The sequence below is a fragment of the Ostrinia nubilalis genome, chromosome 8, assembly GCF_963855985.1.
Source record: "Ostrinia nubilalis chromosome 8, ilOstNubi1.1, whole genome shotgun sequence".
Taxonomy (NCBI): Eukaryota; Metazoa; Arthropoda; class Insecta; order Lepidoptera; family Crambidae; genus Ostrinia; species Ostrinia nubilalis.
The window spans coordinates 14,154,382-14,178,725 of NC_087095.1; the positions used below are offsets into that span (position 1 = coordinate 14,154,382).

At 35.5% G+C, this 24,344-nt stretch overlaps 1 protein-coding gene and 1 long non-coding RNA gene across 2 annotated transcripts in view; one reads left to right on the plus strand and one right to left on the minus strand.

Annotated features, from left to right (window-relative positions):
- Nucleotides 1-1,078: 1,078 nt before the first annotated feature.
- LOC135074245 (uncharacterized) lies at nt 1,079-2,052 on the minus strand. Its single transcript, XR_010257789.1, has 2 exons — nt 1,821-2,052; nt 1,079-1,241 (listed from the first exon to the last, which is right to left on the minus strand). It is a non-coding gene; the product is annotated as an uncharacterized LOC135074245 (long non-coding RNA).
- Nucleotides 2,053-2,581: 529 nt separating this feature from the next.
- The window catches only part of LOC135074001 (carbonic anhydrase 2-like), a 31,589-nt gene continuing 9,826 nt past the window's right edge, over nt 2,582-24,344 (plus strand). The window contains exon 1 of the mRNA XM_063968291.1: nt 2,582-2,746. Coding sequence (XP_063824361.1) covers nt 2,674-2,746 — 73 coding nt within the window. The 5' untranslated portion in view covers nt 2,582-2,673. The remainder of the gene's footprint in view (nt 2,747-24,344) is intronic.

Consider the following 24,344-nt stretch of genomic DNA (forward strand, 5'->3'; position numbering starts at 1 on the left):
CGCAGGACCTTTCGTTGTGGAAATCCTTGGGGAAGGCCTTTGTACAGCAGTAGACGTCATTTGGCCGAAACGTGTTAGAGATCTGCACAAAAATCATCCGTAAAGACCACGCCATAATGAGAGCGTGAAATACACGATAGGATTGCATGTAAATTACTTTGAAAATGTATGAAAACACAAAGAAATACCCACATTTTTCACGAAAATTGCTCGGTTTTATTAGACATCCTCAATTTGGCATTCAATTTCAACAAAACAATAAGACAATTTTCAAAGATTTATTCACGACAATATAATTTAAAATACTGGCTCGCTAAGAGGCTGCTAAGGATCCTTGTAAGATCCAATCAAAACTTTGTATAATTTCATTGTTTTTTCTTTGTTTTAATAAATACGCTAATAGCGGTTTCTTCCATTACGTTAAAGACGTAGTTAATACAATAATTTAGAGAAAATTATGTCCAAACAAGGCCAAAATTCATAATTTTAAACAATCATTAATACACTTGGCTCTAGATTTGTTTGTTGCAAAATCGCACCTATTGATTAATATGAATAATACATTAAAAATAATTAATATTACATAGGTACGATACTCAGAATACAGAACAAACTAGAAGGAGTGTTCGATAACATTTCTACGCGGCAACTTGTGTCCAAAATACTTCCCCTCCCGCGCCCCTCTACCCCCTTTAGTGTTACTAGCGCCGTGTGACACCCCCATTTTTGGGGTAAAATTATGTAATTTTTTAAAGAGATGTTAAACAAGTAAAAAATAAGTAAGTGAAATAAGTACACACGGCCAGTGTTAACTATCCATTTCCGTTTTTGCTCTCGCTCTTATCAAATGGTGATTCTTTGCGATAGAACGAGACGACATGACTGGCCATAGGCATAGATAGTACCTACCTACCTATGAATTTAATTTTTACTCCGAAGTAACTAAGTGTAAGATGATTATTTATTTCTATTAAATAGTGTAATATATGTACTATATTTTATGTAGGTATAATATGTTATTTAAAAGTCAATTACAAAAGTCGAATATAAATTTTAGAATGCCAAGTAAAACAAAAAAGAAACTTAAGGTTCTTTATTATGTAAACATATCGACAACAAAACATTTGTTTACGGCGCAGTAGTGCTTTTAGTTTAACTTTTCTTGGAGTCAAAAACAGAATCCAAATCAAAAACATCACCAATACTTAAATTTGATTGCGAGGCAACTCTGGCTGTGTATCCTGAAAAAAAATCAGAGTAAGTATGTAAGCAATAATTAATTACTTAAAATATTATTAAATATACAAATATTGCTGCTGCTGATCTGTTGATACCAATGCCTTCTTTCTTCTTCTTTCTTTCTTTTCAGCCAAATGACGTCCACTGCTGGACCAATGCCTTACTTTTGAATAAATGGGAAAGTATGAAATTCACGATAGTAATTTATTATCTCCTCATTATTAGGGAGTAATATTATAAATTAATTCAATATATTGAAATCAAATCAAAATCAAAAATATTTATTCAGTTTAGACCACAAGTGGCACTTATAATTTAATTAATCAGGTTGTCATGTCATGGATGAAATTACACTAAAAACTAATTAAAACAAAAAGGATGGGGAAAATATTCCATTATTCTGTGGTAACGTTAACAAAATTAACGCGTGAATTTTTTATAAGTAGACAAATGTAATTCAATATAAAAAAGTAGGGTAAAATATTCCGTTGACCTGTGGCAACACTTACAAAATACAACCGTGATTTTTTTTGAAAATTATTATTTAATTAAAATGAATTGGAAATGTGCTACCTACTTACGGATAAAACATGATCCCATGCACTTTCTTCGTAATTCCAGTAGCATTCTTACATGTTGGAACGGCACAAGACGGCATAATTTAATTATAAAGTGTCAATCTGACGGATATGTAAACAATGCGCGCGCCGGCCATTGACTGATTGCTCTAAAGTCAAAGTAGTGCGATTTGGAGTACTTTATATGAATACACATTTACGCCCGTTGACGGTTTCTGGTTTGTTCCGTATTCTGAGGTACGATACCATGGTTCTTATTCGTAGATTTACTTATGTGCTTTTTTCTGACATGCTGAAGATAATTTTTTGATAACAAAACATATTAATGGTTACATATTACATAAACATTTATGAGTTATTTACATGAGATAACTTTGTTAATCACTGATTTATTAATATTATCTTCAAATATTTGTGTCTTGACATATTAATATCGACTCATATTTTGTACAGTCGACAGAATTCAGTTGATTTGGACCAAATTTATTTGCGTATTACAGAAGAATATTACATTCCAGTCACTTGCATGACCATTTACGGTCTGCAAAATGCCACATGAAGAAATGTGTGGAAGTACCGAAAATGACGAATTGTCGGTGAAAGTGTTAATAAAAAAAACATTTTTTTTATAAATAAAATTAATAATGCAAAATGTTTTATAAACGTATAAATATGTATACCTATGTTTAATCCTTTCAGCTATGTCAAAAACAAGATAAAATAGTAGCTACTATCTAATCAGAATTGGATTATGTAGGTATGAAGAAATCAATTTGTTTTCGGACGTACACAATCCGAAACCAGACGTGTTCTGTGTTGAATAATTTATTATATTTATTTTAATTTAATTTTTAAAATGGAGAAAAGGATAATGCGAATCAACCCGAAGTCTGTGACGGCCATAGCGTCGGGGACATCATCTTCTGATGGTAAGTATTTTTAATATATTTTAAATGTAGAGTCGACAGCATTTATCAAGGTTTTTTTTTCATTTACTTAACCTATTAAAACTGCTTAAGATGTCATAGGATTTAGTTTTTTTTGCAATGTTCCGTGTGACGTCGGCATATATGCGTGTGAACTAAGAGACCAGTTCAAACGCACATGATATTATGCTGACGTTTACATACGACTACATCTGATTGGTGTTTCAAAGGTAAGTCGTGCAACGAGGCATTTACATCAATAATTATCATCAATGTATGATCAAGATAAGGCAATCGTAATCATTACATTAAATTAGTTAATCTAATAAAAACAAACATAGGATATTTTAAATTAGATTTGGTTTATTACTAATAATTTCGAGTTAGTTGACCCAATCAGAACCTTTTAGGCCCATAATGGTGAGTCAGTATTTTTAATAAAGTTTTTATTTTTTTTACGAAGACCAGGTGCAGGTTTTTGTAGTGCCTTTTAATAAATAATCAATGAAAAATTTGATAACAGGATAATTTATCAAACGTTCAGCCATAGTTTAACGTTTTACTATCTTATCCGGAGACAAAAGGTATCAGAGTCGACTACCATAATATCAGACTACACATTTTTGTAGTAAAATCGCCACTCTTACAATTAAATAAGATCCTCCACTGTTTTACTTGACATGCTAAGTATTGACTGTACTTCTACAGACTACATTTTTATCGATTTATCATGACTTGAAAGTTTAATGTTAAGGTTTTTTTTTAATCTGAGTTTATTTAAGGATTTTTGTTCGAAAAGATGTCAGTCCCAATACCATTTGTTATTTAGAAAGAGTCTTCATCTTGCGAAAACATATCCACCACAATTAAAAAAAAACACAATTAAACCAAAAGAACAACACACCACAAAAGGTGGAATTAATCTCAATCAGCTCTACGCTCGGGATTAGTTTTTTTAGAGTTTACAGCAAGTATGCGATCAATATTTTTGCGTAGATTAGGTCCAGTCATCGTCAATGAGGGATTTCGCGATTGAAAAATCCGCCAGATGGCAATACGTAGACGCGTGGTCCAAATGTTGCGTGATTGGTGGATTCTGACATATCTGTCAATGTCATGTCAAAAATAACCAATCATGCAGCATTTAGACCTCGCGTCTACGTATTGCCATCTGGCGGATTTTTCAATCGCGAAAACCCTCATTAGTTCCAACCAAAGTAGCCAAAAAGTTCGCAACACGTCTTTGTTACTTGGCATAAGTTTATGTTGTCAACTTTTTGGCCAATTTGGGTGTCAAGAACTATTTGACGCTGACTGTACTTACTAAAGAATGGAAAATTCTACAAGATCAGAGGAAATCTGCCCTAAAATTGACTCTTTAATGATAGATACGGAAGTTTTCAGCTTAAAACTGCAAAACTTGAAGTATACTTCACTTCTCTGTACTTCGATTGAAAAGGATTAAAAGATTGAAGTTGTTGAGTTCTCTGCTAAATAAAAGGAAGTGTACTTCAGAGAGAATTCAGCCACATTCTGTTCTTTTCAACTGGCGTGGCCATTTTGTGGTGATTTTCAGTCCAGTGAGAGAGAATTATAGAGTGGGTGGCGGTTGTTTTCTTCCATTTTGCAATCCTAGTGATTTTACTAGCTCCACAGTTCAAGTTTATTAATAACCTCAAATTATCTATTATAATTTTGGCATCTCCTACGTGGATGTTCAGCTATAAACAATATCACTTCCATAATTTTATTAAGACAAAAAATCTTTGACTTCAGTGATTTTTAAGAAAGAGTTCCATTGAAGGGTTGAAAGAAGTCTTGGCTTAGAAATTGATGTTTCCGTATAGTATATCGCGCGTGTTTTCCCACTACGTATTATCTTTTTTTATCACACGAGATAGGTAACCCTTCAGAAATAAAGATAAAATCTATAACTTATGAATAGATCGTAAAAATAAGAACAATAATGCTTAGGCCGCCATCACACGGACTGCACCACAACAACCGCACGAAGTCGCATCAGCAACCGCACGCAGTCGCTATAATCAACTGCATGCAGTTGTCTGCAATCGGATCTGACTTCACGCAGTTGACGCCAAGCATCTAGATTCTAGACCAGTAGGTCAGTGTCAGGTTTGACATCAATCATGATATTGTCTTCATACATTTCTGGCGATGAAATACTCTGGCTAGGAGTTTGTTGGTTGCAAGAGAGGTGTGTACTTCCCATTGATTGCAAACTGTTGTAATTTTGAATTTGTGTTGAGTCATTTGCCACATTTCTCGAATATTGTGTAGCAGTAGTGTATCTTCTGAAATAGTCTGGAGGCGAAGGCTGGTTTCTTTGAGGTTCGTTTTGATGTGAAGATTTATTTTTGTAATATCTAATTACATTTATGATGTCACTTTTCGCGTCTAGTTTATCATCAGCAGGTATCGCTTTGAAATCATTCAGCAGACATAACAGGAATTGTTTATCGGAATCTTTTTCCTCGCTACTTAATTTTTCCATCACGTTTTTAGTCAAGCTTTCAATTAAAATATTACTATCGTCAGATGATGTTTCCAATGATGTTTCCTTTGAGGCTCGTTTTGTTTTTTTTGTAGGAATCTCATCAGGTGTAATTTCACTTTGTACATTGGAAGTCCCGGCGCCGCCTGGATCACGCCTGCCTTTAACAGTCATTGTATCTTTTAAAAATAATAATTGTTTATGATATTTGTACAGTTTCGTTTTTGCTCCACTTTTCTTAGTTTGATTTTTTATACTTCGCATAAAACCATCTCTTAACACCTTCCATCTGCCCTGTAGTTTAATTGCTGTAAATAAACAAAAACATGATATTAATATTTATATTTTGATTCATTCATCATCATCATCTCAGCCATATGACGTCCACTGCTGAACATAGGCCAATGTTATCCATGCTGCCCGGTTGGTAGCGGCCTGCGTCTTTGAATATTTTGATTATTCACAGTATATTAAAAATTAGCCAAGTGCGTGTCGTGCCACGCGCAGTGTAGGGTACCGTAGTTGTCTGTCGTTCGTTCGTTTCAGCCAAATGACGTCCACTGCTGGACAAAGGCCTCCTCCAAGGTTTTCCACAATGCACGGTCCTGCACTGCCCGTCGTTACCACAATATACAGTGTGTCCGGGCATGTAGTGATCAAACTTTGAGGGCGTAATCTATGGACAATTTTATCGATGAAAATACTTCAAATTTGGGGCCTGACCCATTTCTCGAAAAATTACATCGATTTAAGTTTTTAATTTTTAGTTTACACCTCTTCTTTAAAAAACAAGTGAAAGCGTGGGTAGCTTAACATTAATAGGCAAATATTTTATATCATACGATAGCCAATAAAATTATCTATTAGTAGAAGAAGAAAGCAGACACAAGTTTCATACATTTTATGGGAGTAAGAATGGATTTAATTAGAAAAATACATTACTTTTTTCACTTCTTTTTCAGTTAAGTTCCAACACAAGAAAAACCAGGTCGTTAAGGTATGTTTTATTTGCATTGTATTATTAGTATTTGAGCTATTCTACAAAACGAATGTAAATTTATTAGTCTACGTCTATTAGTTTCGACGTAATTGTTGAACAAAGATACCCCTTCCCAGCGGTTTCCATAGCGCACGCGACATGCGAAAATGCACTGCCTGAAAGAATCACACAACCTATTCCGATTACTATGGAAACCGCTGGGAAGGGGTATCTTTGTTCAACAATTACGTCGAAACTAATAGACGTAGGCTAATAAATTTACATTCGTTTTGTAGAATAGCTCAAACACTGATAATACAATGCAAATAAAACATACCTTAACGACCTGGTTTTTCTTGTGTTGGAAAATAACTGAAAAAGAAGTGAAAAAAGTAATGTATTTTTCTAATTAAATCCATTCTTACTCTTATAAAATGTACGAAACTTGTGTCTGCTTTCTTCTTCTACTAATAGATAATTTTATTGGCTATCGCATGATATAAAATATTTGCCTATTAATGTTAAGCTACCCACGCTTTCACTTGTTTTTTAAAGAAGAGGTGTAAACTAAAAATTAAAAACTTAAATCGCTGTAATTTTTCGAGAAATGGGTCAAGCCCAAAATTTCAAGTATTTTCATCGATAAACTTGTCCATAGATTACGCCCTTAAAGTTTGATCACTACATGCCCGGACACACTGTATATCAGAAGCAAGCAATTATACTTCAACTAAAGTCACTTTTCATATTTTTTTCTAAGGATTTTTTATGAGGTATGAAATTTTTTAATACACGAGTTAGACGACTATTACTCTTATGTCCGTTTTCACCATCAATCCTTAATTTTTAAGTGACCCCTATGAAAACAAAAATCCTGTTATGTGTTACCATAGGGGTCACTTAAAAAATAGGGATTGATGGGAAAACGGGCATTAAACTAAACTGATCTATCTTTGGCTCCTGAGCAGGGAGACGACAAAATGAAACAGCTGGATGCGTGTGCGATAATCAAGAGCACAGTTTATGAATTATTAACTGCTTATATACCAATAAGATGTCCGTCAGTCGTGTGACGCGCGACCTACAGTTTTGTCTATTAAACAAACGCTGACGCTACATATCTTAACCGTTATAGTTTTCCTTTAAAGTTTATAAAAAGCACTATCATTACGAATTTTTCCAGATTTTTCAAGCCAACAGTTTAGTTTTTAGAGGGGGCGGGGGACATTCTTATTACCACAACGCCTGCTTAGATACGATTGAACTATTTTTTGCATACAAATTTTTGAACACCCTGACAGCTCATGTCAACGTGTCAACGTGCCATAAAAACATCTTAGGCTACATATCGATTTATTTAATAACTAGCTTTCCGCCCGCGGCTTCGCCCGCGTGGAATTTTGTCTGTCACAGAAAAACTTTATCGCGCGCGTCCTTGTTTCAAAAACCGGGATAAAAACTATCCTATGTTCTTTCCCGGGACTCAAACTATCTCTATGCCAAATTTCATCAAAATCGGTTGCGAGGTTTAAGCGGGAAAGCGTAACAGACAGACAGACAGACAGAGTTACTTTCGCATTTATAATATTAGTTGGGATGGGATTGTTTATTACTATCAAAACTCTTTTAATACACCACTACATTTTTATCAACGAAATAATTTTAACAGGTTATGTGTGAAAAATTTAGAGTATTTTCATAAAGTTAATTTTTTAATTTAATTTTCTTTAGTCCGTATTTTCCGCGTCACAGCTGGGGCACTCCGCTGCTCGCTAGAGTAGTCGTACGCGCTCGTAAATTGCCCCGATCTGTCTGTCTCGCTCACGCCTCGACCACGCTTCCTGTGTTATATTACTTACTTAGCTAACTTAGACCATTTCAAGTAATTTTGAGTTGTACCTAATTATCTTACGTAAATAGTGCTAGCGACGCGTGTGTCCATAAATTACCAATTTTGGGATGAAATATTAAGTAACTTTATTTAACTTTTTTTTACATAAATAGGATCAGTATCAATAACTCATTACCCAGATTTTTTTTTCGGTGATAAAAACTTAGTGGTGTATAAGAAAATAATAAAAAATTTAAAACTTACCAATAGCATTTTTTTCCTTATTATTCTTTTCTGCAAAATTTGGTATCATTGATTCGCATACAAAAGCCCAATCTTTATTGCGCTTTATTTTGTTACTATATTCTGGAGTTTTATAATTCCATATGCTGACTTTACTTTTTATTAAAGAAATAAAGAATTCGGTGTCGAAAACCATTTTTCAAACCATTCGACGCAACCGACGCGCGTTCGGCTCCAATACTAACTGCAGAATAACTGTATGCGAACGGAGCGGCGCGGTAACACTACACAACCACAAAATGTAACTGTGTAGCCGACCGCGTGAAGTTGAAGGCACGACTAGACTGCACCATTGCACGAAGTCGAACGTTCTATCGGCAACAATGACTGCCCATGTCGTCTCTTTCTATCGCAAAGAATCACCATTTGAGAGCGAGCGCAAAAACGGAAATGGATAGATAACACTCTGGCCGTGTGTACAACTGCATGCAGTTAAATATATCGACCGCGCGCTATGACCGCGCACGGTAGCTGCGATGCAGTCCGTCTGATGTCAGCCCATACAAGGAATGTTGTCCTGTAAATTAATCATCAAGATATGAAGGCGACACTACTATTAATCATTACTTTCTTTTTACTCCCTAATCAATATAATCAATTTATTGTTTGAATTAACATTTTTAATGAATCGTCTTTATTACATTATATATATATTACATTTTTATTGAAGAGTTTGTTTAAAGTAGGCAATCTCTGGAACAGAACCTAACCTTGAAATTAAGATAGTTATCTTTAATTCCTGTGAGTGATATTAGCTATATTTAAATTCCAGGCGGGCAAAAGTTAGGCTTTATTATGGGCAAACGAATTACTCTAAATCTATACTAATCTATATCTATACTACCTAATATTATAAATGCGAAAGTAACTCTGTCTCTCTTTCACGCCAAAACCACTAAACCGATTTTGATTAAAGGCATAGAGATAGTTTGAGTCCCGGGAAAGGACATAGGATAGTTTTTATCCCGGTTTTTGTAACAGGAACGCGCGTGTTAAAGTTTTTCTGTGAAAAACAAAATTCAGGGTGGAAAGCTAGTTAAAGAATAAAAGGGTAACATAGTGTAATTTAAAGTCAAATTATCTCAGTTGTAGCATTTCACAGAGGGCTAAGGTTGTTTAGATAGGAAATAATACAGGCCAGTCCAGTTATCGTCTGACAATGATCCACGCGTTACGGGGCAGCCTGTACAAATAATGCTCATTTCGTATTATACAGGGCGTTAGGCGGAATGATATAGATAGATACAGCGTCGGACTGGCCATACAGTCGGGGTGGCATTTGCCAGCCGGGCCCCAGCCTGCGCGGGCCCCCCACGGGCCTGGGTTGCGGGGCATGCGGCAACCGTAGCGCAGGGGGCCCGCGCAGCGTGGGCCCTGAGCTACGGTTGCCCGCGTGCATGTCTCGGAAACTGCGTCGTACAAAAAAATTGTACAGTCATAATTTGTAGAAAATTGCTTTGCCTACAAATATGTTAATATAACTTTTTGCCTTAAATTAAAGATTAAAGAAGTTATAAGCAAAAAAAATCCTTTTTGCTTATGTATAACTTCTCTAATTTAATTTAGGACAAAAAGTTATGTAAACACAGGGCCGTCTTTAACCTACTAGGGGCCCTGGGCACTTACGGATCAAGGGGGCCCTTGTCATCTAGAAAAAGGTATTTTGAGACGGACAGACGGGGGCCCCCTCCGTCGCGGGGCCCTGAGCACGTGGCTAAAGTGCCCAGTGGGAAAGAGGGCTTTGACCATTTATGTTTCTTTCATGATGCCCTGGCCTTCATTGGTTGGATTTTTGGCAGTCAAGCAGTAGATACTCACATAGAATCCTGAACTATAGAACAAATAAGCTACAATACCGAACGGTGAAGATGTCAGACTGGCCGACTCGGGATCCAAGGAACACTGGTTTGAACCCCGCCGCCGCTGGACTATTGTGGGGAAACCACTCGTCACACAAACATAATTTAGCTAAGCGCAACGCTCTCCACGGCATTGATGTTGAGATCAGGTCAACCTGATCTTCTGGCTGTTCCGCAACCACAATTACTTGGCCGACAAACTGCACGAGCTCAACCCTTGATGGGGCGACGACAAGCTTTACCACGTCGCCAGGGACGTGAACATTGCTATGTAGGTACCAGCACATCATGTATCACGAGCTGATGCCCGCTGTGATCGGTGAGTGGTTGTTGTTTATGGAATATGTTTCTTCCATCAGTAATAATCCCGTCCAGTAATAATAATTATGTTAGTGACCTTGAAAGAGTAACTTACTAGGGGCCCTGGGCACTTAAGGATCAAGGGGGGTCTTATCATCTGGAAAAAGGTCTTTTGAGCAGACGGGGGCCCCTTCCGTCGTGGGGCCCTGGGCACGTGCCCAAAGTGCCCAGTGGGAAAGAGGGGCCTGTGTAAACATATTTGTAGGCAAAAAATTTGCTACAAATTATGACATAGCGAATTTTTTGTAAGACGCTTAAAAAAGTGTTTTCACCCCTTTTTTCAAGATGGCGGTTGGGGGACAAGGGTGGCGACCCCAAAAACTTGAGGTTAAGCTTCTATTGACCACATTGACCCACACATGTCCCAAAAATAAAATTGCGTTCTCTAATAAATGCAATACTCGGAAAATTGCCGGAAAATGATGGGAGTTTTATTTTGCTTTTTTTATGTATTACAGTGTTTAATTCTCACAATTTCATTCACCCAAGTGACTTGTGAGAGACGATTTTCAGCATTAAAGCGCATTAAGGCGATTAGAGTCCTCAATGACCTTGGGCGTTTGACCTTCACGCCGCGAGCAACACCCGCGTACCCCGCACCAAAAACTCCGATTTGACACCGATCAAAAATACACGGGCATAGGTAGATACAGAATAGAAGCTCTTTCTTCATACATTACTGCCTATTATTTTAAACTTAAGTTGATGAACCTTGATGTCGGTGTCATTTAACTCAGGCGTAAAGGTATTTAATAAAAATAACAAAATCCATGAACATTTTGTACGGGATAAAATTTTATTTTATTTTTCGTAAATTTTCTAATGCTTTTGTCGGTTCAGTCGTTCTCGAAATTTGAACAAACCCGACTTTATTACAAGCTTTTATTTAGCTTGCAATTTATGATGTATGTAGGTAATTACATAAATGTTTGTTCGGGTGGAATCTTGCAAGCTGAATTAGTTAGACCAACTTCCTGACGACATAGGCTAGATCAAAATTTCAATTATTTGTCCGTCAGACAGATAATTAGAAAATATTAGACTCATATTTTTTATTTTCTTTCATAATTAAATAATAACAGTGCTACATCGAGTTGAAATGGCGCGATACGCCACGCTTGAGTAGAATTTTTACTCAAATGTGACGTCACGCGACATTTCAACTCAATATAATACTGTAATTATTCGATTATGGAAAAAATTAAAAAATATGAGTCTAATATTTTCTAATTATCTGTCTGACGGACTAAATAGAATTTCGATTTCATTACCCAGTCATCATCCCTATTGGAACGCATTAGTACCTAGTATTGTCTATGGCCTAAAAAAGCAAATGTTTCTGCTTTTGTCTATTGTCATTCTCTCTGTGTCACTTATGAAGAATAAACTGAAAATGTATTTGTCTTTTTATTAGAAATCCTTCATCAATTGATTGAGTTAAAATTTCGGATATACATGTAATTCGGGTGACAATGCAATATTGTGATGACATGGAGCTGATCTGATGGTAGAGCTGGAATGCCAGTGGCCCCATAGCAACTCCGGGATTAAACGATTCCATCGAGTTTAGGCTCGTTTGATTTGTATTTATTTATTATTATACCTAAATAATTTCATTACAATTTTCTAAAAATGCACAAAAACTTAAAAATCTTGAAAACGGTGATATTTTTACTGGGGTCAAAATTGGACGTTAGGGAGACAATGGCGAGGCCTATCGATGGTTGAAGGGTTATCCATTGTTTTTGGGATACCCTGTATAAGCAAGTACCTAATGTTATGTATGTACGCTACTTTGAAAATCATGAGTCTTCAATTCTCTAAGGTAAACTGCAGGGTCTGATGATGGAGCTGGAATGTGGCCATAAGAATAGGCTAGTTTCTTAAAAAAAACTTTTGGTTCGTCAATTTTACATTATCAAAAAATATTGGACACAGGATATTTTTATTTGTCAATTAAACAAGTAATTACGAAGATATGTTGCGATGAAATTCCGCGTGACGACACAAATCGCCACATTTTTAAGCATGCCTTGACGTCATGTGCCTCATCTTCTGAACTTTGGTGCGCTTCATCTCTTTAAATTTTCATAAGTTTAAAAAAGTGAAAAATACATTTAGAGTTTTTTTTTTGGTAAGTTCACCGACGGACTAATTCAAACTCTTGCTACTTTCTTGCTTTATCCACAAAACATCCCTATTCTTCGAAATTATTACGATCTACAAACGGACAATCTCTGCTACTACGCCGCAGTAAATTCCCCATCATAAATAAAAAGATTTTTTTTTAAATAAGCTCTTGTATGCTAATAATTTTGGTTTCATGACATGCTCCTAAAATTCATCACCTTATAAGAGGATTTCAGTTTTTATCTGCGAAACTTTTCAATAATATAGGTAGGTACGTTTCATGGTTTGGTAATTTAGGGAAGTTTGTTTGCACTTAACATGAAAAATATGGTATCAATGTACTGTGTACCTATGCACCTTCAGTGGCAACAACAAGGTCTACTGAGTACCTATAGTCTACTAAAGGCATGAAATAGATTAATTTCACTTAAAATTAAAACCAACTCCAAAACGACTCACCAAAGGGTAGGCTGCCACCGACTCCGAAAATGGCTAATTTTGTAATCAGTATCCAATTTTTTTTATAAACTCTATAGAAAAATTCAATACCACCTTATCTTAATTTTTTTTAATGTGACAGGAGGCAAACGAGCAAACGGATCACCTGTTGGTAAATGATTACCGTCGCCCATAGACACCCGCAGACCCAGGGGCGTTACAGGTGTTATTTTTAATTGTGGTATTTTCGCGAAGAAACATATTGAAAATCTAATTCTAATAAGTATGAAAAATATAAATTGTTTTCTTCACGTAAATCGATTAAGTTACAGATTCTGACTAGCTCCTAATTTGGATACTGATTGCAAAGGCCTAGTAAATAAATAACGTAATAATTTTTCTACTTGTATTTATCTAGTGCAGTTGTTTTGGAGTCAATTATAGTTTTTTTACACTAATAGATTCTATTCAGGTAGAAAATAGCGTCTGAGCGCGTCATAATTCAATTGTATCGTCTGACTGCACGTACTCTTTGAACAATTCTGACATAAAATCTATTGTCGAACAAAAGCTGGGTTGCACCATCTTACTTCAACTTTGACAAGCGTCAAAAGTCTGTCTAACTCCATACAAAAAACACCGGTTATCGCCAAAGCTACGGTCAAAGTTAGGTCACGTCAGGTGGTGCAACTCAGCCAAAGAAAAAATTCATTTTGATCGCTAATGTCAGTTTGCAGCGAGTGACACAACCTCCCCGTCTGAAGGCCAGCGGCCGACTGCCGCCCGCACCCCGCGAAGGCCCCCTCAACAGCAAAACGTTCGGAATTTATCAAAAGTAAAATTTATGAATGAAAGTAATGTTCGATTGAAAAACGCAACGTGTCATTTAAAGATTAAAGAATTCCTAATCTATTCGTGCAAAAATCTTTTAAATTAACATAGCCGTTTTGGAGGAGTAGGGAATTTAAGTAAAAAATCGATGTCCCGTATTTATTTTTTTAATCCAAAACAAAGAGACGTAGCGAAAATTCAAACGTCACAAATGTAGTCCTTGAACTGTTGTATAACATATATTTTTTTCAACTATTTCTATCCAGCGGTAAAAGAGGAGTAGGCTTTACAAAATGCCCATTTGGCGCGGATTGAGGACTCTAATCGCCTTAAAACGAGACTTCGTTCTCTACTGGGGCAAGAACTGTTAGATTCGTTAATTATACAGTGTGAGTCACGATAAAGTGTACATATGAAATTAGGTGAAACTAGATCTATTTTTATCGACAAAAAAGAGGTCAAATTTTTTTTGAGGTTTTTATTTAATTTTTTATATAATTTTTTTTCTTAAAATTACTTATTGTAAAGAAAACGTAATAACTTTTAAACTAAGAGGTATATCCTGATAAAATAAAAACAGTAATAATGCTAAATAACAGACGATACTAGAAAAATACTAAGAAAATGCCAACAAATAATAAAAAATGATACTTTTTGAAAAAAATCTGCTTATAAATTCGTGTTTTTTGGTTTTCTCCAAAAAATGCAAATTATTTATTTTATTTAGTTTGAACAAAGGCCTACCACAACATTATTCTACGCTACAGGTAGGGACAATTTTAATTTTAACTAAAATGCTTATTTTACTTCGAAATCTTTTGTTTTTATTTGAAATCTAACTTGTCTTTATCAAAATTACAAATCTAGAGCCATTTTCAGTTTCGTTGTTAACGAAGAGTTGAATAGCGCGCCCGGAGAGGCTTAGTTCAAACGATCATAGCAAATGTTGTGATAGGGATAGAGACATCCGATTTTTGGTTTTACAAAGGTAATACGATAGATAATAATACAAAGTAATAAAAACCACCTGTTATAGGGGCATTTTTTGGAGAAATTTATCAAATAACCAAAAAAACACGAATTTAAAAGCAGATTTTTTTCAAAAAGTATCATTTTTTATTATTTGTTGGCATTTTCTGAGTATTTTATGTATTTTTTTTTTGTATCGTCTGTTATTTAGCATTATTACTGTTTTTACAGGATATGTACCTCTTAATTTAAAAGTTATTACGTTTTCTTTACAAAAAACCGGCCAAGTGCGAGTCGGACTCGCGCACCGAGGGTTCCGTACAAACTTGCAAGGTTTACAAAGTTCGTTCATTACGAAAATCGAGTCATAACTATGGTATTTTTATTGCAAAATGAAATTCATAACATTACAATGGGGAAAGATGGAGGAGCATAAATTTAAGACAAAGATCTCTTTATCGTTTAAGTAATCCTTTATTTTATATTAACACATATCATTTATCTATAATATAACTGAAACACTTATACTAGCCTTGCAGCAGACTTGCGAAAGTTCTTTTATTAAAGTTATTTATTTACTAAGTTTTTTAGTCACTATTTAGAAATCTGGTTCAAGGTTTGGTTTGGTTTGGTTTTCACGGGTTAAAGGCAATTAATCTAAATATTTGATATGAATTTCAACTTGATAGCTCTACGCGTTCATGAGGAAAAAAGTAATAAGTTTATATTTATTAAAAAATATATATTTTGTAATGTAACTAAAAATTTAAGGTTTTCGGAATTTTTCCTTTATGTGTGCTATAAAACGTTGCTTCATGCCAAATTTCAAGATTCTAGGTCGACTGGAAGTACCCTTTAGGTTTTGATTCCCTTGCGAGTACTTGCGAGTTTCAAAATATGCAGTTTAAATTGCTGTTTCTTTTGATTGCGTTGACATAGAAGTTTGATTTTGTTACAGCTTAAAGGTATTATAGACCTGAGTATTTGGTATGAATTTCAATTTAATACCTCTACGCGTTTATGAGGAAATGGGTAGTAAGTTTAAAATTATTAAAAAAATATATATTATGTGATGTAACTAAAAATTTATGGTTTTCGTAATTTTTCCTTTATCTATGCTATAAGACGTTGCTTCGTACCAAATTTCAAGATTCTGAGTTCACGGGAAGCACCCTGTAGGTTTTGATTCCCTTGCAAGTGTCGAAAATTTGCGGCATAAACGGCTGTATCTTTTGATTGCGTTGGCTTAGAAGTTTGATTTTTTCACAGCTTCAAGGGACAGTAAACCTGAGTAATTGATATAAATTTCAGCTTCATACCTCCACGCGTTCCTGAGAAAAAGGGTCTTGACAGACGGACGGACGGACAGACGGACAACAAAGTGATCCTATAAGGGTTCCGTTTTTTCCTTTTGAGGTACGGAACCCTAAAAAGTAATTGGAAGAAAAAAAATCTACAAAAAATGAAAAAAAAATCTCAAAAAATTTTTGACCTGTTTTTTGTCGATAAAAATAGATCTAGTTTCACCTAATTTCATATGTGCACTTTATCGTAACTCACACTGTATTAAATACAGAATCGGATCTAATCAAGGATTACGAAAACAGCAGCTTTAACGATCGAGTCATTAACTGCTTAGCTGAAAGTTCTCCTGTTTTAATAAAAATGTTGATTGGCTAGCTTTATATTATTATTTGTTATTAGTAAATACCTACTTATTATTTTACTTTATTTTAGTATTGTAATAAATTTTTTACAGTTTGTGTAACGGTTCCGTTACGACTATACATAAAACTAATAACAAATAAAAATATACAACCTAAATAATCTATTTATTGTTAAACTATATGTTACGGTTAATGTGATAAATTGAAAATTATTAATAATAACCGGTTATTATGAATAATTACCGACAGTCGCGGTAAAAGTGATAAATTAATCACATTTAACAGTGATTATTTAATAATTCAACCTTAGTACTAACAAATTTCATTAAAGAGAACAATATCTTGTGTACGTGCTCGTGTACAGCCAAACTTTTGAACGTTTTGATATCATATATTAATGTAATTTGGCATAATGAGTTTGGAATGTTTTTTGCATAATATTACTTTTCCATGATGCCTATAACATAATGTTTTGTTTTAAAGTGAAAAATAGGTTAAGGTGCGGCGGGGGTGGCCCTTGGGCCACCCCTAAGCCGCCTATTTAGTTTTATACACACATAAATGACCTCATATTAATCACATTTACCAAATCATGCGGTAATTATTCATAATAACCGGCGATTATTCATAATTTTCACATTTATCACTTTGACCGTAACATATATACTACACCCTCGCCCAGCTCTGCTGACCTCTTATTTAGCGTTAATTAAATTAGATTATTTATTGTAATAAACATTAGTTAAACTGAAAAATTTTTCTTATTTATTTCTTTAGTAGCTAGAACCGTTACATTGGCGCCCAACTATAGGATATATTCGCTGCTGAATTGCGTAATTGGAGCTTTGTTGCATTTAATAGTTTTCTTTGGTGTTGGCCTAACTCCTTAGATTAAGGTTGATTTATGCTAACTTACTTTTGTGTGGCTAATAGACTGATTTTAAGCTTATTTATTGATCTTCTACATTTTTATAATTAGTTGTTCATTTAACTGTATTACAGTACTGTTGCCACACATTAGCTTATATTTACGCTTTGTAATCAAACGTAGTTGTAGTGAAAAGGAAATTATATTGTGCAACACATACCTAAATTTCTACTATGGCTTATCCAATTAAGTACCTTTCTCTTCAAAAAGCAGAACTACAATACGAAGTAGAACTACGAGGCGGTAGCGGTGACTCAGTCCAGGAACTTAGAAAACAGATTCTTAAACTATCTCAACTTTCACCATCCGAAGACGTACTCGAGTCACATTTAGATCCCATTGTCGATCTAAAAGAAGTAAAAGAGTCACTTTTAAAATCTCAAAATAATTTGGAATCTCTTAAAAGACAGTTTGACAAAAACTTATTCACCAGAACTGAGACTCTTTTACATCATATCTACCATCGTATTAGTAGAATCTCTAAAACACAGGATGTTCATGACACCCATAACGTTTGCACATCCAATTTTAAGTCTCAATATAACGAGCTAACGAGCTTTAAACTAGCCCCTCAAGAAAGTACTCCTAGTACAGCAACGGACAACACTGCCGGCCCTTCTAATATATCTATCACATGCGACCGCAGCATATCTAATGATATCCATAAACTTAGATTTTCAGGTCAAACCTGCGTTCATTCTTTTATACAAAAAGTCAATGAATTTTTTCAATCAAGAGGGATCTCCTTTGACAAAATACTGTCTCTTTCATATGAAATTTTCGTCGATGACGCACTTCATTGGTATAGATACAATAAAGATAGGGTTAAGTCATGGGATGAGCTATGTATGCTACTCAAGGAAGATTTCAGCAGCAAGGACTACGACTACCGCCTTGCTGATGAAATTCGCTCTCGTACTCAGGGCGAACAAGAAAACATCACAGTCTACTTGTCAATCATGCATGGGATGTTTTCGCGATTGAGCAAACCAATGTCCGATGACGATAAATTAGAGATACTCATGCATAACATACGCCCATGTTACGCTAACACCTTAGCTGCTTCTCCTAGCATCGGATCTATTGAGGAACTCAAGACTGTCTGCCGTCATTACGAAAATATTCAATCAAGATTTACCCAATTTCAGGAACCTCCTCGCATAACTAGTAATACACTTGCCCCTGAATTTGCTTATAAACCAACTTACACAAATAATGCTAAAAATAACGATAAATATAGAAATAATTATAATCAAAACAAACAAACTAACTCAAACTCATTTAATACTTACAAAGGTTTTACCAACAATAATAATAAAATAAATGCTGTAGATCTCTGTGAAACATCCGATAATGAGGTCGCTGTTGTTCAACGAACTCAATATAGACACATCTATTGTCCTAGATGCAGATCAGATTCTCACTCACTTTCTAATTGCAAACAACCGCGCTTCTTAATATGTTTTAAATGCGGAAAGAAGGGTGTACGTTACGCCGAATGCCCGAGCTGTCACTTACGTGAAAATAAAAATGATCAGCCAAAAAACTAAATACAGTCGGTTGGAGTGACCAATACAAAGAATGGAAGGAGTGGTTAAACTTTATAAAAAATTTTTTTGCTTTCAATTCTGTCGCTTCAATCGATAAAAACAAATCAAACTTAGATACTACTCGTCCTTATGTGTCTGTAGAAATACTCGGTAAAACCTTTACTGGACTCCTAGACACAGGCTCATGTGTCACAATTTTAGGTAATGGATCTCATGAAAATCTTTTGAGCTTGGGATTCCAACTTCTGGAGACTAATAATGCCCACTTCGTGTCTGCTGGTGGCGAAAAACTAAATTCAATAGGAGTCATTAACCTACCTATTCAATTCCAGAGACAAATTCATTATTTGAACGTATATGTTGTTCCTGATATTAAAAATCCACTTATTTTAGGGATGGACTTCTGGCGGACGTTTGGTCTCTTTCCAAAACACCTTGATGCCGTAAGTTTTCTCAAAGACTCTGAATCTGCTACCTCTGCTACCCAATTTACTACCAACTCCTTAGAGCCGGCCTTATATTCGTATGATAAACTATCAGCTATTCAAAAGCGTACTGCAGACAACTTAATATCACAATTCTATGATATGTCATATGAAAAAAGAGGTTTAGGTCGAACCTCATTAATCGTACATCCGATTGATACCGGGGATGCTGCCCCCATTCGCCAACGTTACTACCGTATGTCCCCTGAAAAGCAGCGCATCTTGGTTTCCCAACTAGATGAGATGCTTAAGGACGACGTTGTCGAACCATGTGAGAGTCCGTGGTCGTCACCAGTTCTTCTAACCCCTAAAAAGAACGGTGAACTACGATTCTGTCTAGACAGCCGAAAACTAAACTCGGTTACAAAAAAAGACGCCTACAGCTTACCATACATAACAGAAATACTTGATAATCTACGAGATTGCAAATACCTAAGCAGTATCGACCTGTCAAAAAGTTTTTGGCAAATATTAATACGCGATGAGGACAGGTGCAAGACTGCCTTTTATATTCCATCCCGCGGTACATATCAGTTCAAATCTATGCCTTTTGGATTGACTAACGCACCAGCAACGCAACAAAGATTGGTAGATTTATTGTTCTATGGACCAGAATTCGAACACAAAGTGTTTGTGTACGTGGATGACATAATAATCGTATCTGAAACTTTCAGCCAACACATCACACTTTTAAATAAAGTCCTAGAAAAATTAAAGCTTGCCAACCTTACAATAAACTTCGAGAAGAGCCAGTTTTTCAGGCATCAACTCAAATATCTTGGTTACGTTGTAGATATTAATGGCCTACACGCTGATCCTGAAAAAGTGGACTCCATTTCTAAATACCCTATCCCTAATAATGCTAAAGAGGTCAGGCGGTTCATTGGCACGGCTTCCTGGTATCGCCGCTTCATTCCAAATTTCAGCCAAATAGCCTCTCCCCTTAATAAATTAACTTCACAGGGTAAAAATGCCCCACCCTTCTTATGGTCTAAAGAAGCCGACGAAGCTTTTAAAAAACTAAAAAACCACCTCGTTACTGCACCTATCTTAGCATGTCCCGACTATACTAAAGCCTTCGCAGTTCATACTGATGCCAGTGACTATGGAATAGGTGCAGTTTTAACACAGACCTTCGAAGACGAAGAAAAGGTGATCGCGTACATGAGCAAATCATTAAGTAAGCAAGAACGAAATTACAGTGCCACTGAACGCGAAGCCTTGGCAGTACTGTCCGCTATTGAACACTGGCGATGTTATTTGGAGAACGGTCTCAAATTTACAGTCTTCACTGACCACTCCTCACTAAAATGGTTTCTTAACCTAAACAATCCTACCGGCAGGTTGGCTCGCTGGGGCGTTCGTCTTTCTGCTTTTAACTTCGACATCAAGCACCGCAAGGGCATAGATAACATCGTTCCAGATAGTTTATCCCGATCAGTCCCTATTGCTACTATTAACAACCAAACGGACTTACAAAACTACCCTATTTATAAAACGGATGATCCGTGGTTCTTGAAGATGTACGCTGGTTGCTCAAGTTCCCCTACTTCATTCGAGAATTACCGGGTCTCCAATGGTAAACTATTTCGATACATTAGATCCATCAACCCTCTTACTAGAGAATTTGAATGGAAGGAAGTGATACCATCTGAATTCCGACAAGACATTATTATTCAAAATCATTCGGAACCTACTTCCGGACATTTTGGCATCTTCAAAACTTTTAAACGTCTGTCTTTAAAATATTTTTGGCCAGGTATGCATCTTGACGTCAGTAAATTTGTAACGAACTGCGATACTTGTTTGTCTTATAAACACCCTACTCACACTGCTCTCGGTACAATGGGCCGCCCAAAAGATTGTTGCCGTCCCTTTCAAATGATCAGCATCGACCTAGTAGGACCCTTACCCACGACTAGAAAACAAAATACATTTTTATTAGTTATCAACTGCTGTTTTTCAAAATATTGTTTAATGTTCCCGATCCGTCGCGCAACCGCTGATATAATTAGTAAAATTTTAGAAGAACACGTTTTCTTAATCCATGACGTACCCAGCACTATATTAATGGACAACGGTAGACAATTTATTAGCAATACAATGAAAAGTTTATTTACAACCTATAACATACCTAACATTTTCTACACGCCTTTATACACACCACAAGTTAACTCCGTCGAACGTTATAACAAAACTATTATTACAGCTATTTCTACCTTTATAGAAAATGACCATAGGACATGGGATACATTTATTCCGAAAATTAAATTCGCTTTGAATAGCTCAGTAAATGAGGTAACAGGTTTCACTCCTTCATTCTTAGTATTTGGTCGCGAAATGGTGATCTGCGGTTCTCATTACAATGATGCTGATATTGAAGATAACATCATCTTCGCTCCTCGAGATGCCTATGCCGAAAATCTCGGTTGTCTTAGAAATATTTTTGATAAGGTCCAAGCTTCAATAATAAAAGCACATTCAAGGAATAGCACAAATTATAATCTTCGTCGAAAGAATATAGATTTTAACGTGGGAGATATAATCTGGAGAAAAACCTTTTATCAGAGTGACAAAGATAATAAATTTTCAAAAAAACTTGCACCAAAATTCATTAAATGTCGTATTGCTGAAAAGAAATCAAAACTAGTTTACTATCTTGAAGATATGGCAGGAAACAAACTAGGAGCCTGGCATATCAAAGATTTTAAATTAACCTAATAGCAAAAACTACATAATTATTATATTTAATTTTTCAGTTAGATTTTTTTAACCTAAAGTGTTAGCAGTCGGATTTTATAAGAAAAATCCTAACCTAAAAAGGGGGGTATGTAACGGTTCCGTTACGACTATACATAAAACTAATAACAAATAAAAATATACAACCTAAATAATCTATTTATTGTTAAACTATATAATTAACTACCTATACTTACCTATATACAAAAAAAAATATGATCTAATAAAAAAAATAACAGACATTTCAAATAATGCCCGTTAGAAACTATACGCAATGGCTGATCTTACACTTCGTGCCACAACATGTAGCACGCGCCGTGCTCGTGCGCTATTGTTCTCCCGGACCGGGTCTACCGCCGCCATCTTAGAAACGAAAACTGACCATTCTCTTCTGCGGCAGTGAACTGACTGGCTGTCCGCCTACTATTAAATACTGCGAATACGAACCTATCTTACGTATTTCTAAGTACTAAGTACCGAAAGTCAATAATCACTATATTATTATTAAACAGTTTTCTTGCTATTTAGTGAAGTGAAATCCCCAGAAATTGGGTAAGTGTTGCATAAATTATAAAAACTTAGCTGTAGTTAAATCATAAAATTGGTCGATGACAGTTATGCTACGTCATGCTTTCAAAATTTACTTTATTAAAACGCACGTTCAAAGCTATTTATCCACGGTAATAATTAATTCTCTTTTGCTATTGATGTCTTCTTTTTATTTTCCTACCGAGTCCATGACGTTGCATGATTCTCACTGATGAAATTATTGCAATCAATACATTGTCATTACCAAACTCATTTTTGCTTGCTACACCTTAATACAATTATAAAAGTATCATAGATTAGCTATAATAAAAATAAACTAGAATTTACTGTAAATGACCGCCCTTGTTGGGTTTATAATTTTATACCTACCTACATAATTAGAATAAGTTACCTATACCTAACATTACAATCACCAACGCTTTTTCCTTTTAAAGGACATTGGGAACTTTAATATGAGAAAATGCCCCACGGCGGACAAAGATGAAACGTATTTTATTTCAAAGCTTTATACTTGTAGGTATATTCACTTAAAGCGCTATGTTGTGAGATAAGGGAATTCTGAGATATGACGAGTCTAAGTTGAAAATATATTTGTCTAAAATGATTATTTTTATATGAATATTTTTACATGTTATGTTGTTTGGCATTGCAGAGTAACCAATAAAAGTTAATAAAATAATATAAATAAATAAAAAATATAAATAAAATAATATAAATAAATAAAATATTATAAATACTTAAATTAATATTAGACAACATCTCATATATTACTCCAACCCAAAATAAGTAGCTAAGGCATTTGTGTTATGGAAATCGGGAACGACGAACCACAACACACCCAAACCAGAGACAATGTGAAAAGATCGTTTTCTATATTGTCCCGGCCGGGAATCGAACCCGGGACCTCAGGATTGGCCCGGCACACCTTGAAAACCGGTGTGTGCGCCTCTCCGCCACGGAGGTCGTCAAAAATGTTACCTAAATGTAAAATAAAATAAAATATTAAAACTTCATTTTCTCAATATTCCCATATAAGAGAGAAAAAAAAAATGCACGGAAATTCATTGGATATTAGTATGTATCACCTGTGATAGGTTTCGTTTGTGTCCGCTACTTTTCGAAAAGTGGGGCAAAAAGTTCCCAATGTCATTTAAATAGTTGATTATTGTAAGCCTCATCATTGATCACTATTCGTGCTATCCATAGTCATTAATTTCGCCTTCATCGCTTCCGGCCGAGGATCACGAATGTTGCGGTCAAAATAAAAATTAGGGTGATTCTAAAGTCTCTGGTTTCTATGGCATTCCAGGGACCTCCGCTCCAGTACCGGAAGAACATACGAGCAGCACCGTCTCCCTGAATATCGCCCTGAAGAACCGCCCACTTACATCACCGGCCGTCGGACTCCCAGTACCCGTCAACCTGCTACTGATAAGGCCAGTGACTGTGGCTAAGTTTTTGTTGCGCATTC